General features: G+C 56.1%; 1 protein-coding gene and 1 long non-coding RNA gene across 3 annotated transcripts; one reads left to right on the plus strand and one right to left on the minus strand.

Moving 5' to 3' along the window:
• Window positions 1-2,174: 2,174 nt before the first annotated feature.
• Window positions 2,175-15,091, minus strand: LOC135984479 (uncharacterized). Its single transcript, XR_010605636.1, has 3 exons — window positions 14,981-15,091; window positions 12,575-12,749; window positions 2,175-2,465 (listed from the first exon to the last, which is right to left on the minus strand). It is a non-coding gene; the product is annotated as an uncharacterized LOC135984479 (long non-coding RNA).
• PLEKHB1 (pleckstrin homology domain containing B1) lies at window positions 4,276-10,495 on the plus strand. Of its 2 annotated transcripts, none has more exons than XM_065632987.1 (7): window positions 4,276-4,334; window positions 6,185-6,234; window positions 6,700-6,852; window positions 7,655-7,757; window positions 8,324-8,363; window positions 8,813-8,918; window positions 9,101-10,495. In XM_065632987.1, the coding sequence occupies exons 2-7, from the start codon at window positions 6,198-6,200 to the stop codon at window positions 9,235-9,237; spliced, it is 576 nt and encodes a 191-aa protein (XP_065489059.1). In that variant the 5' UTR covers window positions 4,276-4,334; window positions 6,185-6,197; the 3' UTR covers window positions 9,238-10,495. The 2 variants fall into 2 exon arrangements, with proteins under 2 accessions (XP_065489059.1, XP_065489068.1); XM_065632996.1 differs by lacking the exon at window positions 4,276-4,334 and adding an exon at window positions 5,784-6,108.
• Window positions 15,092-15,255: the final 164 nt, after the last annotated feature.

The following is a 15,255-nucleotide window of genomic DNA, read 5'->3' on the forward strand; positions in this document are numbered from 1 at the left end:
AAAACAAAATTTTAAAAATAAATTAAAAATAAAATCAAATAAATAAATTAAATAAGTAATGGGAAAAATAAATAGATAATGAAATAAAAATAAATTTAAAAATAAAATAAATGTCAAAATAAAATACATAAATAAAATAAATGAAAAATAAAATAAAATAAACGAATGAAAAATAAAATAAAAATTAAATTATAAAATAAAATAATTAAAAATAAAATAAATAAATTACATAAATAAAATAAATAAATAAATAATGAAATAAAAAGTAAATAAATAAATTGAATTTAAAAATAAAATAAATAAATAAGAAATAAAATAAAAAAGAAATAATAAAATAAAATATACCTCACACCCCAAGCAGCCGCTCGGCCCCATCCCTGCTGTGTCCCACCCCCCAAAAAACCCTCCCCAGCTGTTCCTCCTCCCTTCCCTGCTGAAAACCTCTGTCCCATATTTCGGGGGAGCCACCTCCTCAATATTTCGTACAATCACAATATATTGGGTTGAAGGACCTTCCCAGCTCCCCCAGTACCCCCCTGCCATGAGCAGGGACATCTGCACCAGCTCAGGTTGCTCAGAGCCCCGTCCAGCCTGGCCTGGGATGTCTCCAGGGATGGTCCATCCACCACCTCTCTGGCCAACCTGGGACAGGCTCTCACCACCCTCAGGGCCAACAATTTCTTCCTCATGTCCAGCCTGAATCTCCCTCCTTTAGTTTAAAACCATCACCCCTTGTCCTATCACAACAGGCCCTGCTCAAAAGTCTGTCCCCATCTTTCTTCTCGGCCCCTTTTCAGTACAGAAAGGCCAATTTTGGGAAGGCGGCTGGTTCCCCCCCAAGCCGGTCCCTGCTCCAGGAACACAAATGAGCGTTTTAATTTTTCGTGCAAGAACAGGCATGAAAAATCCCCATGAAACCTTTTAGGAGGGACCTGCCAGCAGCCGATGCTACGAGGTGGGTGCAAACGGTGTCACCACGCTCAGGTTTTAGGGCTGGAAGGTTTTAGGGCTGGAAGGTTTTAGGGCTACGAAGTTGGTGAAGGGTTTGGAGGGGAAGCCGTATGAGGAGCGGCTGAAGTCCCTGGGTTTGTTCAGCCTGGAGAAGAGAAGACGGAGGGCAGAGCGCATGGGGCTGCAGCTTCAGCAGGGGAGCAGGAGGGGCCGGGCTGAGCTCTTCTCTCTGTGACAGGGACAGAACCCAGGGAACGGCAGGAAGATGTGCCAGGGGAGGGGCAGTTGGACATGAGAAAAATGTTCTTCACCCAGAGGTGCTGGACACTGGAACAGGCTCCCCAGGGAGGTGTCACAGCCCCAACGTGACAGTGTTCCACAAGAGACTGGACAACGTCCTCAGACACACTGTGTGACCTGTGGGGTGTCCTGTGCAGGGACAGGACTTGGACTCGATGAGCCTTGTGGGTCCCTTCCAACTCAGGACATTCTATTACTCTATGGAAAGGAGTATTTTGGGAAAGCGCTGGTGTCCGGGAGGTAGAGAATTAAATTCCTACGGAGCTTCACCCAGGGCAGCAACATCCCCGCGTCCCCTCCTTGGTCCCTCCTGTCACACGCTCACCGCTGTCGATAGTATTTTGCTTTTAATGAAGATTCTCGCTGGTGATTTTGTTTCCCGAGTGATCGCCATCAAACCACCCCCTGGGGAATTGGGGAGTTGGGACAGGGGTGACGAGGGTCACACACTTCGGTTTCTCACCCCTCGGACAGGCCGGTGTGGGGGGTATCGTGAAAACTGTGTAAAAGGAAAGATTGCTCCTCGCACGTTTCTCCCGCGGGGTGGAAGATGCTGGTGATGCCCACGGGACACGCTCAGCCCCAGCGATGCCGGGTGTCAGATGGTAAAAGGAGCCCCAGGGGATTTGGGGGCTCTTTAACAGCCCGTTGTGGGGTTTTACCCCCCACAAGCCATGTACCGACCTCTCCCAACAGCGGGGGCGTGTTAATAAGAGAAAGAACAAATATCGGGGTGTTGCCCCGGGTTCAACGTGAGGACAGCAGGACTGACACCCCCCCCAGCTTCTACCCATCTGCCTCCACACCGAGCAGAGCCGCTGGTTTCCTACGGCACGTGAGACATGGGGAAAGTTTCAAAAATCCTTTGTTTCGTACCCAAAACCCAAGGCTTTGGCCGGTACGAGGGAAATCGCTGCCGGGCACCGAGCCAGCGCTCTGTGATGGCTTCTTGCTGTGACAAACCCCCGGGGTGAGACACGGACAGAGCCCAGCTGGAGGAAAAACAAACTGGAAGTTTCAAAGTCCGTCTCTTTTACCGAGCAGCAGCCGATTGCTGCAGAAAACGAGGGGAAATCCGTGATCTGGCTCCTCTGGAGGCTGTTCCCACGTCGCATCCTCTCCTTCCTTCCACCTGCGCATCTTTACCACCTGGAAATAACCTCCTGGCTCCTCCGGTTGCTGTTTCCACCCAGCGTGACCCAAATTCATCCCATCTAAGAAGAAAAAAACCAAACAGTTTGTAAAAAATAAATAAACCAAGCCCCCAAAATCCCACAGCAGCGTCATTTTTGTCCCCAGAGGAAAGCAGAGCGACTCGGGGGTGTTTTACGTTCGGTTCGCAATCCCCGACTCCTGCCATTTCATCCCGTCCATCACAGAACACGTGGCTGCGCTCTTTGCTCCCTGGGGGGTTTACTTCTGCTTTTTTAATTATTATTATTATTTTGTTGTTGTTGTTGTTTCCCTCCTTCCCTTCTTGGAATGAACTTGATGTCTCCTCTGCCCGCCGCCCGGGCGCCGCGGCCGAGCAGAACCCATTAGCGCCGTGCTATAGATTTTTTCAGCCCCGTGAAAAATCCGCTGCCATTTTAAACAGAGCGTCTATTTATTTCCCTCGGCCGCGTGTCCTTTCGCTGCCAAGGAGACAAATTATTCTGGTCCTGTGGCAGAGCTCACGATAACACGGCGGAAAAGCTTCTGAGAGCAGTTTATACCAAACCGTGCCGTACGTCTACCTGCCGAGGGGCGCTGAGTAACCCCAAATTTCAGCCTAAATCCCTCCCCAAGGGAACTTTTTTATTAATTCATCGTGGAATGAAGCATCTGGCCCAGCCCCTGGTTTCCACGTGTGAAATATTTAGCGCCACCAGGATGTTTTGCAGCCGATACCGTGCGTGGAGGGGTGCGCGGGGCTGCGTGTCTGTGCCCCGGCCGATGGGGCGATCGCGTTTTAACTCCTTTCTAATCAATCCGTGCTGCTGGATTAATTTAATTCCTTCTGCTCTTGGTCACAGTAAAGCCAGCGCTGGAGGGAGGGGAGAGGAAAGGGGGTTACATTGAAAAGCCCGCTGGGTTTTTTTGTATTAAGGGCTGCCAAGTGCTTAATAAACATGTTTGTTATGCCTTGACTACAAATAATTTGACTTATATTTTAGGCCATGTAACACCAGCCAGTGGGAGATATATAAAAAAGATATAGTTATTCCTTGCTGTCCTTTATTTTGTGGAAGACGGGGAGTGGAGAAGAGGGGTCAGGTGATTCTTAGCTCTTGATCTTCCAAATAATTCAACCCACCGCTCTCTGGTCACCAGCGTGGGGGTGATTTAGAATCACAGAAACATTTTGGTTGGAAAAGCCCCTCAAGATCATCGAGTCCAACCACAACCCAGCCCTGGCACTGCCCCATGTCCTGAGAACCTCATCTCCGTCTGTCCAACCCCTCCAGGGATGGTGACTCCAGCACTGCCCTGGGCAGCCTGTTCCAATGCCCCACAGCCCTTTGGGGAAGAAATTGTTCCCCACATCCAACGAGCGAGTTGAGAGAAGGGAACGGAGCTGGGGAAGGGGCTGGAGCACACGTGTGATGGGAGCGGCTGCGGGAGCTGGGGGTTCAGCTGGAGAACAGGAGCTGAGGGGAGACCTTCTGATCTCTGACCTGCCTGAAAGGAGCTTGGAGCCAGGGGGGGTCGGGCTCTGCTCCCCAGGAACAAGCGCCAGGACCAGAGGAAACGGCCTCAAGTTGCGCCAGGGGAGGTTGAGGTTGGATGTGGGGAACAATTTCTTCCCCAAAGGGCTGTGGGGCATTGGAACAGGCTGCCCAGGGCAGTGCTGGAGTCACCATCCCCGGAGGGCTGATCAACCACCAGCATCCCCGCTGACACCAGCCCCGCAGACACCGCGCGTCAGCTTTTTTGGGGCTAAATTGCTCAAAAGCGCTTTTTTCCCTCTCCGGGCGGCTCTCGGGTGTTTGACCAGCGGTCGGACTACAGGTCCCGGCGGGCCGTGCGGGCGGCGGGGCGGGCGGGGCGGGGAGCGGAGCGCAGCGCTGCCCGCAGCGGGACCCGCCGGCCGCCTCCTCCCGGTGAGGGTGTGCGGGGGGTGCGGGGGGTGCGGGGGGTGCGGGGCGGCTCCGGGGTGGGGGAACCGGGGGGAGAGACTGCGGGGGGGTGAGGGGTATCGGGGGAGGGGGGAACGCGGTGGGGTACTGGGGATGTGGGTACCAGGGGGTGGGGGTACTTGGAGATGAGGGGTGTCAAGTGATGGGGGTAGTGAGGGATGGGAGTACCGGGGATGGGGGTACAAGGGGGTGGGGGTACTGGGAATGGGGGTACCAGGGCATGGGGGTACTGGGGATGGGAGTACTGGGAGATGAGGGGTATCAAGTGATGGGGGTACTGGGGATGTGAGTACCGGGGGGTGGGAGTACAAGGGGGTGGGGCACAAGGGGGTGGGGGTACCGGGGATGGGGGTACAAGGGGGTGGGGGTACAAGGGAGGTGGGGGTACCGGGAATGGGGGTGTTGGGGATGGGAGTACTGGGGGGGGGGTACCGGGAGATGGGGGGTATGAAGTGGTGGGGGTACTGGGGATGTGGGTACTGGGGGTGGGGGTCCCAGGGATGTGGATACTGGGCATGTGATACAGATTGGATCACAGGGGATGGGGGTACTGGGGATGGGGGTACTGGGAATGGGGGTACCAGGGGATGGGGGTATCAAGTGGTGGGGGTATTGAGGGAACGGGGGTACCGGGGATGTGGGTACCAGGGATGGGGGTCCCAGGGATGTGGATACTGGGCACGGGGGTTCCAAGGACTGTAAGTACTGGGAATACACATACTGGGGGGACAGGGAGCACTGAGGGGAGTGACTACTGGGGGATAGGGGTACTGGGGATGTGGATACTGGGCATGGGGGGCACCAGAGACTGGGAGTACTGGCAATGTGGGTACCAGGGGAGGGAGGGTACCAGGGGATGTCAGTTACTAGGGGACATGGGTACCAGAGGGCTGCAGAAAGGGGGTGCCCCAAAATATGGGCACAGGGGGGAGGTAAAAAGATGCCAGGGGACGGGGGTACCAGGGGATGGGGGGACAGGAGGGTGAGGACACCAGGTGGAGGTACCAGGGGGCTGCAAATCCGGGGGGATGAGGGTGCCAGGGGCTGTGATTTTGGGGGATGCGGGTACCAGATGGATACAGGTACCGGGGGGATATGGTTGCCAAGGGGATGCAGGTACCAGGGCTGTGGACTCCTGGGGGATGTGGACACCGGGGGAAAGTACCAAAGAGGTGCTGGTTGGGGGTCTGTGCCTCCCCGCGCCCCCAGAGCAGGAGGGGACCCAGCCGGGACGTCCTGGAGGCTGTTCTGGGGCTGCTGAGCCCCCATTATTGGGGTCCCTGGTTGAGGGGTGGGGGCATTGTTGCCATGGCACCGCTCCTGCCCGGCCCCAGGGCGCTGGCTCCGCTCGGGGACCCGGGGAGCGATGACTTCATGGCCTTATTAAGGACTAATTTCCATCCAGGCAGGGAAAACAAACCAGCGTTTGCCGTGGAAAGTTACTGGGGCCGTGGGGAGTTACTGGGGCCGCGGGGAGTTAGTGGCTGTTTTCATACACGGCCCGGATTTCTCCATTTACCTCCACGGGATGATAATCCCTAAATCCCAATGAGATTAAAGGCAGAGAGAAAGGTGGCTGCAGTCCCTCCTCCCTGCCCTCACCATGTTTCCCAGATGACGAAATCCCGCGTCTGTCTAACCCCGATTAACCCGCACGCTCTGCTTATCCCCCCCCCAAAAAAAGAAGAGGCGATGAGGGTGAATCCCCGTCCCATTTTGTTCCCAGAGCTGCGGGGAGGTGAGAACCGGGGGAAAAAAAATGCACCAAGGCAGGAGCTGCGATTTTAACCTCGTTATTTTTCCCGTGTCGGCAGGTCCGCAACACCCATGGCGCTGGTGAAGAGCGGTTGGCTTTGGCGGCAGAGTAAGTGCGACCCTTCAGTTTTCCACATCGGGAGACACCCCCCCAAAAATAAACCCCAAACCTGGAGGAGTTTTGGCTACGGGATGGTGGTGTGGGGGGAAAGGACGGGTCTGACCCGGGCGGTTAATCCACGGCAGCGAGGAAATCGCGGCTCAGCCGCTCGCGGGTTTACGTAAGAGGCGAGAGGGGCTTTCTGCCACAAAAACAGACGCGGCTCCGCGGCCAGGGCTGGATCCCGTCCCCCGCGCACAGCGGGGCAGCACCGAGATGCCCTGATGGCTTTTATTTTGTTTTGGCAGCTATTTTTAATTTAAAGCCACCTGGCTTCACTGCCCCGGATGCTCGGGATGCGGCGGCTCTCGCGGGGGGTAAATCCATCTGGAAATCTGGGGGGACGGCGTGGGGTCCCATGAATGCGCCGGGCAGATCCCGCTGGGGTCCTTCACCTCGTCCCCGTCCCGCCAGGCTCCATCCTGCGCCGCTGGAAGAGAAACTGGTTCGTCCTCTACCTGGACGGCAGTTTGGTTTACTACCACGACGAGACGCAGCGTGACATGGACGGCCGCATCCACGTCAAATACAGCTGCCGGGATGTGCGCGCCGGCCGCGAGTGCAGAGGTGAGCGCAGCCCCGCGTCCCCAGACCCCCCAAATTACATTCTACTTGTGCTTTCGCACATCTAGGCCACCCCAAAATTAATCCAGGCTGCATAACCCACCCCTTGCCATCTCTCAACCGTCCCAAGAGACGCGCATTGCATCTTCCGCGGCTTTTCCCCGCGGAAGGAGAAACTCTCCTCCCGCTTTGCGCTTGTTCAAAACACGAGCCCACGGGCCTGACTCATCCCTCGCCGTCTCGCACAAACAAGGAGAACAAAGCGGCAGCTCCGCTCAGCCCACGGCCGCCGTACAAAGCGCCTTTCTCGGGCGCCGAAGCCGCGGTGGGAGCACAAACCCAAAGGTTTCTCCTCCCCGGAGGGTCCCGCTGAGTTTCGAGCCTCGTGGGTTTAAGATTTTCTCCTTGCTCGCGATCCGAGCGCAGCGGCGTCTCGCGCTTTGACAGAATTTGGGTGCTTGCCGCAATCTGGGAAATCCAAAGCAAATGTAGCTCACTCGAGATTTTTGGCAAGTTTCTGTCCTCCTGTTTTCTTTCTGCTGCGGGGGTGGAATTTTTCGCTCCCCGGCTCTTCGCTCCCATTGGTTTTTAACCTCCGAGAGCCTGACCGTAACGTGCAAGCGGTGACGGAGCTGAAATCAAACCCCAATCATAAGCCTGGTGTCCCAGCAGGTTTTTAACAGGTTCATTAGCGGCACGGGGGGGTAATACGGAGCCCGACCCTCTCCCGAGAGGCTCCGTGGGCAGATTCGGGGACGGTTTTTGGGGCATCTCTTTGCCGACGCTGGATCCTGACCCTTCCCAGACGTGCAGCCGCCCGAGGGGAAGAGCCGCGAGTGCCTGTTGACCGTCGTGCTGCGCGACGGCTCCAAGACGACGCTGTGCGCCGAGAGTGAGGACGACGCCGTGTAAGCCAAAACAAATCCCGGCACCAAAATCCCCTCTCGGCGCCTTTTTCATCCAGATTATCCCGGCCCGGAGCCCCGTCCCGCTCCCACTATCAGCTTAAACCCCCTTGCGGTCCCTGTTTCCTCAAACGCCCACGTTCTCTGTCGCAACCGGAGATTGGGTTTTCGCGCTGAATAATTGGGAGCCCAACGCAGCTATTCCTGGGTGAGAACTCTCCCCTCGGCCCTATCGAGGATGCTGGGGAAGGGTTTTCATCGGTATTTGGCGATAAATTGCATGAAAGTCAAGTCCTAATTGGCTTAAGGCCACGGGCAGGAGGAAACACCCAGTTTTCACATTGTTCCCCTTCTATTTATTCCTATAAAAATTAAAACAAATTAAAATCTAATTTTTCTAAAATAATAGAAAACAGGAAACCTTCAGCTGCACTGGATGGAGGGAGATGTTCAGCAGCAGCCAAGCTGAGCTTAATCAACTGAACTTGACCCCAGCTGAACAGAAATTCACTTATTGCCCGCTTTTTCACCCCAATTTAGATAACTGGGCCCCTCTGTTTTGTTTGCAGCGCTTGGAAGATGGCCGTGCTGGAGGCTAAATCCACCCCGGTGAGGTTTCATCCCCCCCAAAAAAGGGGCATTGTCCCCCAAATGGGCTTTGGATGAGGGTTACACCAACCTGAGTCCCCCCCGGGCAGAGTCACAGTGACAGGGGACACAGTGACAGGGGAACGGGGACAGAATTTAAAGGGAATGGGGCAGAATTTAAGGTGACGGGGACAGGGTTAAGGTGATGGGGAACATGGTTATGGTGACAGACGCCAAGTTAAAGGGAACGGGGACAGAGTTAAGGTGATGGGGGGACACAGCTGAGGTGACCTGAGCACAGGTGGGTGATTCCGGTGCTCGAGCCAAGGCCACCCGGGGCATTTCAGACACTCTGGGCCCCCCCGTTTCAGCGCCGCGGGGGAACCCAAGTGATTCAAGCCCCCGTCACGCATGGGGGAAACCGAGGCATGGCCACACCTGAGGTTGCGGCCTCACGCCGCTGCTCCCAGGTGCACGTCTACGACCCCTACGACGACGACTACTACCAGACGGTGCCCCTGGACTCCCACCAAACCGCCTACATCAGCTCCGGCCACTACGCCCCCCAGTACGGAGGTGGGTGACCCCCCCAGATTCGCCCCATCCCTCCTCAATTCGCTGCTTTGCCTTCTTACCAGCTGCTTCATTTGGGCAGGGGGAGGTGGGGCTGGGATCCCCCCAGGGTTGGCAGCAGATACTGGAGCCGCAGCCAAACCTGGGGTCCAGCTCGCCCCCACTTTTTGCATTTTGCTTTGCAGCCCCCGGGGTGACCCACGTCATCGTGCGCGAGGATCCCTACCGGGTGTCCGGGGACCAGATGGCCCTGGGGCTGCTGGCGGGGGCGGCCACCGGTGCCGCCCTGGGCTCCTTCATGTGGATGCCGTGCTGGTTTTAACGCCCCCGCTCCCCCAAAACCGGGTTGCGTCTCCCCAGCTCCGTTTAACCCACCCCTGGCTTGGAACCCACCCTGAGCCACCCTCAGCCTCCCAAAAACACCCTGCGGACAGAGATCCAGCCCCAAACTCACCTCCCATCCTCCCCCCTGCCTTGGCTTTTGCATTAAATAGCCCACACAGGCTTCAGAGATCCCCCAAAACAGTTCCCGAAACCCTCCTGGCATCCCGTTCCCACCCAAGGGCCTGGGAGCTGCCGGGGCTGGCGGCAGAGGGGAGGGTGAAGTGCCCCAAGCCCTAAAACCCGGCTTAATTCATCACCCCCACCTCAACACCTGGGGTTTTGGACGGAGGGGGAGAGCAGGTGCTGCTCCAAGCAGCTATTTTTGGTGAGACATCTGATTTTTTTTGCAGCCCACGGCACAGCAGCTCTTTAAGGGCTTTTTTTGGGGGGATCCAGCACCCAAGCAAGTGCTGACGCAGGAGGCAACCCCAGGGATGCTCGAGACACAGGGGAAAGATTAAGGGGGGTAAAAACCTCGGCAGGATTTTCCAGCCTCGCACCAGCGCCCCTGGGCCTGGCCAAGCTGGAGAAGTGGGGTCAAACCTCAGAAAATTGGGGCCAAATGCCTCGGAATTGGGGCTAAACCCTTTGGAATCGGGCTGGGAAGAGCCCTGGGAGTGTCACAGCTTCCCCGGCAAAGCGGCATCTTGAGCTTCACCCTGATTTTTGGGAAGGGGGAGAAATCACCTTGGGACAAGAGAAGGGGGAGAAATCACCTGGGGAGCAGGGAGCCTTTCGGGCAGCCAAGCCGGGGGTCTGTGAAATACGGATTCGGGATTGAGGGGGAGGACACGGTGCCCTCGGGTGGCCCTGAGGCTCAGGGGACAAGGGGCAGCTCAGCTTTTTGCGCTGTGTTGGGCAGACGTTGAGGGAAGAGGGAGAAGCCGCCGAGTGTCGCCCTTAGAGGCGCCATTTGATCCTGGAGACAACATCGATATTAGAAAAAAAAAAATCAAGAATTACAAACAAAAAACCCCACAGCTACATTAAAAAAACCCCAGTGACACCAGCACCCCGCTCTTGCTGTTAAAGCCCCGGATCAGTTTGGGCGATCGGGATGTCCCAAAAACACCGTCCCCATCCTCCCCTGGCCTCCTTTGCCTCACTGCTACTGCAAACCCGCTCCCGTCAACCCCAGCGATTTTTGGAAAAAAAAAAAGCGCTATCGGCAGTCGAATAAAGGCAGCGAAAAACAAGACCCAGGCTGTGGGTGAGTGAGGATGAGGAGGGGGATGTCATCAGCTCCCCCATCTCCTGCACCCCCTTTTTCCTCCCCATTTTCCAACCGGGAGCTCCGAGGGCAGCTGGAGGGGAGGGATGGGCTGCTGGGAAGCACAAAAACATCCTCTAATTCTTGCAAACCCGGGGTTTGAGATCTCGTGGCTGCGGTTCCCCGGCACCGCGGGGTCTCGGGGTCCCCACTGCAGCCTCGGAATGTGGCACGATGGCCCCGGAGAGACGCAGGAGGGAAAAAACCACCTGAGAAATGCATCACGGTGCAGGACACAAGTGGCTCCCACCTTTGCACCCCAAATTTAGAGCTGTCGCCGGGAAGGGCGACAAAAAATAGCATAAAAGCATCACTGGGTTTATTTAATTAGCACATTGTGGAAGCTGAGGTTGGCCTGCCCCTTGCTTTCAGAAAAAAATAAGCTTTGCTCCCTCCTGGATCAGCACTTGGCCCCGTCTCATGTTTTCTGATCCATTTTCCATCATCACCATCACCTGAACTTGTCCCTGCAGGAGAAGCAGCCCCTTTGTGGGATGTCCCCCACCCCAAGCCAAGGGCAGAGCTTGGGGAGCGACTTTGCTCCACGTGGATGGGAAGAATCATAGAATCCTTTGGGTTGGGACCTTCCCAGCTCCCCCAGTGCCCCCCCTGCCATGAGCAGGGACATCTGCACCAGCTCAGGTTGCTCAGAGCCCCGTCCAGCCTGGCCTGGGATGTCTCCAGGGATGGTTCATCCACCACCTCTCTGGCCAACCTGGGACAGGCTCTCACCACCCTCAGGGCCAACAATTTCTTCCTCATGTCCGGCCTGAATCTCCCTCCTTTAGTTTCAAACCGTCACGCTTGTCCTATGGCAACAGGCCCCACTAAAAGAAGCCCCAGCTGCTGCCTCTGCCACTAATTAGCACTAGAGGCTGCTAATGAAGCAGCCTGGGACATGGAGCCCTCAGGACCAAGCTCAGCTCTGGTGGGAATAAAGCACCTGAGTCTCAGCAGCGGAACCTGCAAGTGCCGAACAGCTGGGCAGGGAAGAGGCAGTTGTGGGGACACACCAAGCAGGGAGACACCCCTGAACCCTCTTTTCTCAGGGACAGCAGCAATCCCGGGAGCTAGCAGATGGGATCTCCAGGGCCAGGAGCTGCTGGCAGGTATTTACCCCACAAGGTGCATAATCCAAGGGTGAGACACACCTGGACACGGAAACATCTGGAAATGCTTCACCGAGAGCAGCGTGATCTGGAAATTGGCACTTTGTTCGACATCGACCTGCACTTGGGTCACACCAACCCCAGGCAGCGCTCCAGGCTCAGGGAAGAGCGGCTGGAAAGTGCCCGGCGGAAAAGGAGCTGGGGGTGTTGGTGCCAGCGGCTGAACATGAGCCAGCGTGTGCCCAGGTGGCCAAGAGGCCACCAGCATCCTGGCTGGGACCAGCACTGGTGTGGCCAGCAGGCCCAGGGCAGTGACCGTCCTGTGCTGGGCACTGGGGAGGCCAAACCGCGAATCCTGGGGGCAGTTTTGGGCCCTTCATCATAAGAAGGACATTGAAATACTAGAGAGAGTGCAGAGGAGGCGATGAAGCTGGTGAGGGGCTGGAGCACAAGTGTGACGGGAACGGCTGAGGGAGCTGGGGGTTCAGCTGGAGAACAGGAGCTGAGGGGAGACCTTCTGATCTCTGACCTGCCTGAAAGGAGCTTGGAGCCAGGGGGGGTCGGGCTCTGCTCCCCAGGAACAAGCGCCAGGACCAGAGGAAACGGCCTCAAGTTGCGCCAGGGGAGGTTGAGGTTGGATGTGGGGAACAATTTCTTGCCCAAAGGGCTGTGGGGCATTGGAACAGGCTGCCCAGGGCAGTGCTGGAGTCACCATCCCTGGAGGGGTTGAAAATACACAGAGATGAGGTTCTCAGGACATGGGGCAGTGCCAGGGCTGGGGAACGGTTGGACTCGATGACCTTGAGGGGCTTTCCCAACCAAAATGATTCTATGATTCTAAGAAAAGCTCCTTTTCCCCAGCTCAGACCCCCACGCTCCCCATATCCCTGCGGTACCTGCACATCCCAGGGCTCATCCCGCTCCTCTCCTGTCACCAGGGCTGTGCCGGGCTCCTGGTGACCCAGGGACACCGAGTGATCCAGGTAAGGCCATCGAGCAGGGCAGCGACTCCCGGCGTCTTCACGCTGTCGGTTTGAGCAGCTGATGGCAGCCAGACCCTTTGCTAGGAAGCTAAAGGAAGGAGCAATTAAATAGGTTAAAAATAAATTTGGAAGGACAGACAGACACTCGGGCTGGCCCCCTCCATTCCCAGCTCAAACACAGACGCGCACGACCCCTCTCTCCCAGCTGTCGGAGCCCGAAACATCAGCCGAAGCCCAGAACAACTCAAAAAACCCTCCAAAATGAGGACGAACACAGTGGGATCTGCAGCGAGGACCAGGCGCAGGCACAAAACACACCCTCGTAAGAATAACGTCCAAACGTGACAGCGAAGAAACGGGCTGGAGGCTGCTTGATCCTCACCGCCATCAAAAATCATTTATTTAGAACTAAAACAGCATTTCGAGCTGCTGCACCCGGGCAAATGTCAGGATCAAACCTCCAATTCCCACCCGTCCCCTCTTCCCCGGCTGGGATAAATGTGGGAAAGGTCAGTGCCAGCGCTGGGAGCACCAATAAACACCATTTTCTCCCTTAAACTCCTTGTATCTGAGGACACGCGGCTCTGCGGATGGACCGACCGGCGGCACGGGGCGGGGGATACAGAGCGATTTCAGCGCTTTAATCAGCGGTGACTTTAATGACGCCTCGAACACAACCCTCGTTCCAGCCGCGCTCCCCGGGTGGCTGACAGCGAGCGCTCAAAACGGCTTTAATTTCCATCCGAAAAACCTCGGGAACAGGTGGTGAGGCTGGAAGAATCGACTCGGGAAAAGCGGTTGTGGCAAAGCTGCCTCCAGGCCTTCAGCCCTGCCCTCCTCCTCCTCCTCACCCTCCGGGGAGCGGCGGAGCTGCCGCTGTCATTGCGATTCAGCCGGCGTTTCTCCCGACGTGCTGAGCTGGGTGCTTGCGGCACCAGTTACGTTCGGCCGCTGCAAGATCTCAAGTATCTTATTAAAAAAGAAAAAGCCCCGTTAAGCCTTCGCTGCGCGCTCAGGGTGGGAAAGGTGGTTATAGGGGGGGGACAAAAAAACAAAACAACACCCAAAACAACAGGTCTTGTTGCAAATCGAGGGAAAAACAAGCCTGAAAACTCAGGCAACGAGGAGGCAGCACAGACGGTGTTTGCAGCTGCTCTGCGGCAGCCGCGGTGCAAGTTGCAGCTTGCCCGCCCCTCATTTATCTTCTTTTCAGGGCTGGTACATGCCCAGCATGGAAAAAGGTGTTTCTGCGACAGGTAAGAGCCCTCTCACGGTTTAATTTGCTGAGAATTTGGGCGCTGGGAGCAAAAAGGCAATGCTGCGCAGGGAGGGGATGGTGTCGGCTGCTGCTGCAGCTCTGCAGATGCTGCTAGGAGGACGTTGCGGCTCCTCCAGCCTGGAAAAATCAGGGTAGACAAAGAAACCATCCGGAGCCAGACGCTCTCTGCGTGACTTTCCAGTTTTATATATAAAATATAGAGTTTATATATTAAAAAACGGAAGGTTGGGAGCAGAGAGCTTGACCAACGCAGCTGTGAGCTGGTGGCCAGGAGCAGCGTCCCCAAACGAGCATCCCCAGCCTGTGCCTTGCCCAGCAGCAGCCCCTTCTCCCCAGTTTAATCCAGCTCCCTGTTACAGGCAAGAAACTGGGATACTGGTACTAGAGGCGGGAGCCCCAAGGCTACGTGCAACAGCGGCGTTAAGGTGATTTAACGGCAACGGGGAGGAATACGGAGGAATTAAGACCAAGATGCATCAGCGCTACCCAGGAGATGACACCGGCTCATATTACTTCAGTTCCTTCCAACAAATTAAGCCTAAACCCAGTTTTAAGAGGCGACCGTTCCGCAAAGCAGCTCTCTCAGTCTGCTCTCGTGGAATTAGAGGATCGTTTTGATTGGAAAAGACCTTTAAGATCGAGTCCAACTGTTAACCCAGCCCTGGCACTGCCCCATGTCCCTGAGAACCTCATCTCTGTGTATTTTCAACCCCTCCAGGGATGGTGACTCCACCACCGCCCTGGGCAGCCTGTTCCAATGCCCGACAGCCCTTTGGGGAAGAAATTGTTCCCCAGATCCAACCTCAACCTCCCCCGGCGCAACTTGAGGCCGTTTCCAAGGCAGAGAAGCTCCCCCGGTGCCAAACGCCTTCCCCAGTGACCCTGTTCCCGAAGCACCGACTCCCGCATGTCTCCGCGGCTACAAACCTACGCTTGCGTTTCTTCCCTGTCAAATCTAACAACCAATTTATTGACGGTCCTTTTAATATAGAAATAGCAACGGCGATAACTCAAAGAGCATCCCTGTTGCTGGTACTCACCGGGGAGCGGAGGGAACATCTGGATGTCGAGAGCGAGAAAGGAGCAGAAAGACGCAGCCGGAGCAGGGACAGGACGCGCTCTCTGTACTGGGCTCGGTATCCCTCGCCGATCGCTGGAAACAATCGCAGAGACACCGTGTAGAACCGGAGGGACAATAAGCACACAACTCCACCATCTTCCCTCAAAAAAAAAAAAACCCAAACAACTTACTTTTGCCCCTTTTCACCCCCACGAACCTGCGGTCTGGACGTACTTAGAGAAGAGACCCAGAGCT

Source organism: Caloenas nicobarica, chromosome 1 (genome assembly GCF_036013445.1).
Source record: "Caloenas nicobarica isolate bCalNic1 chromosome 1, bCalNic1.hap1, whole genome shotgun sequence".
In the NCBI taxonomy this organism is placed as follows: Eukaryota; Metazoa; Chordata; class Aves; order Columbiformes; family Columbidae; genus Caloenas; species Caloenas nicobarica.

Bases quoted from the DNA above. Each gene is read 5' to 3' on its own strand.
- PLEKHB1 (XM_065632987.1), top strand. From the start codon at position 6,198: ATGGCGCTGGTGAAGAGCGGTTGGCTTTGGCGGCAGA. The intron at 7,758-8,323 runs GTAAGCCAAAAC...TTTTGTTTGCAG, and splicing joins GAGAGTGAGGACGACGCCGT to CGCTTGGAAGATGGCCGTGC. The intron at 8,919-9,100 runs GTGGGTGACCCC...TTTGCTTTGCAG, and splicing joins CTACGCCCCCCAGTACGGAG to CCCCCGGGGTGACCCACGTC.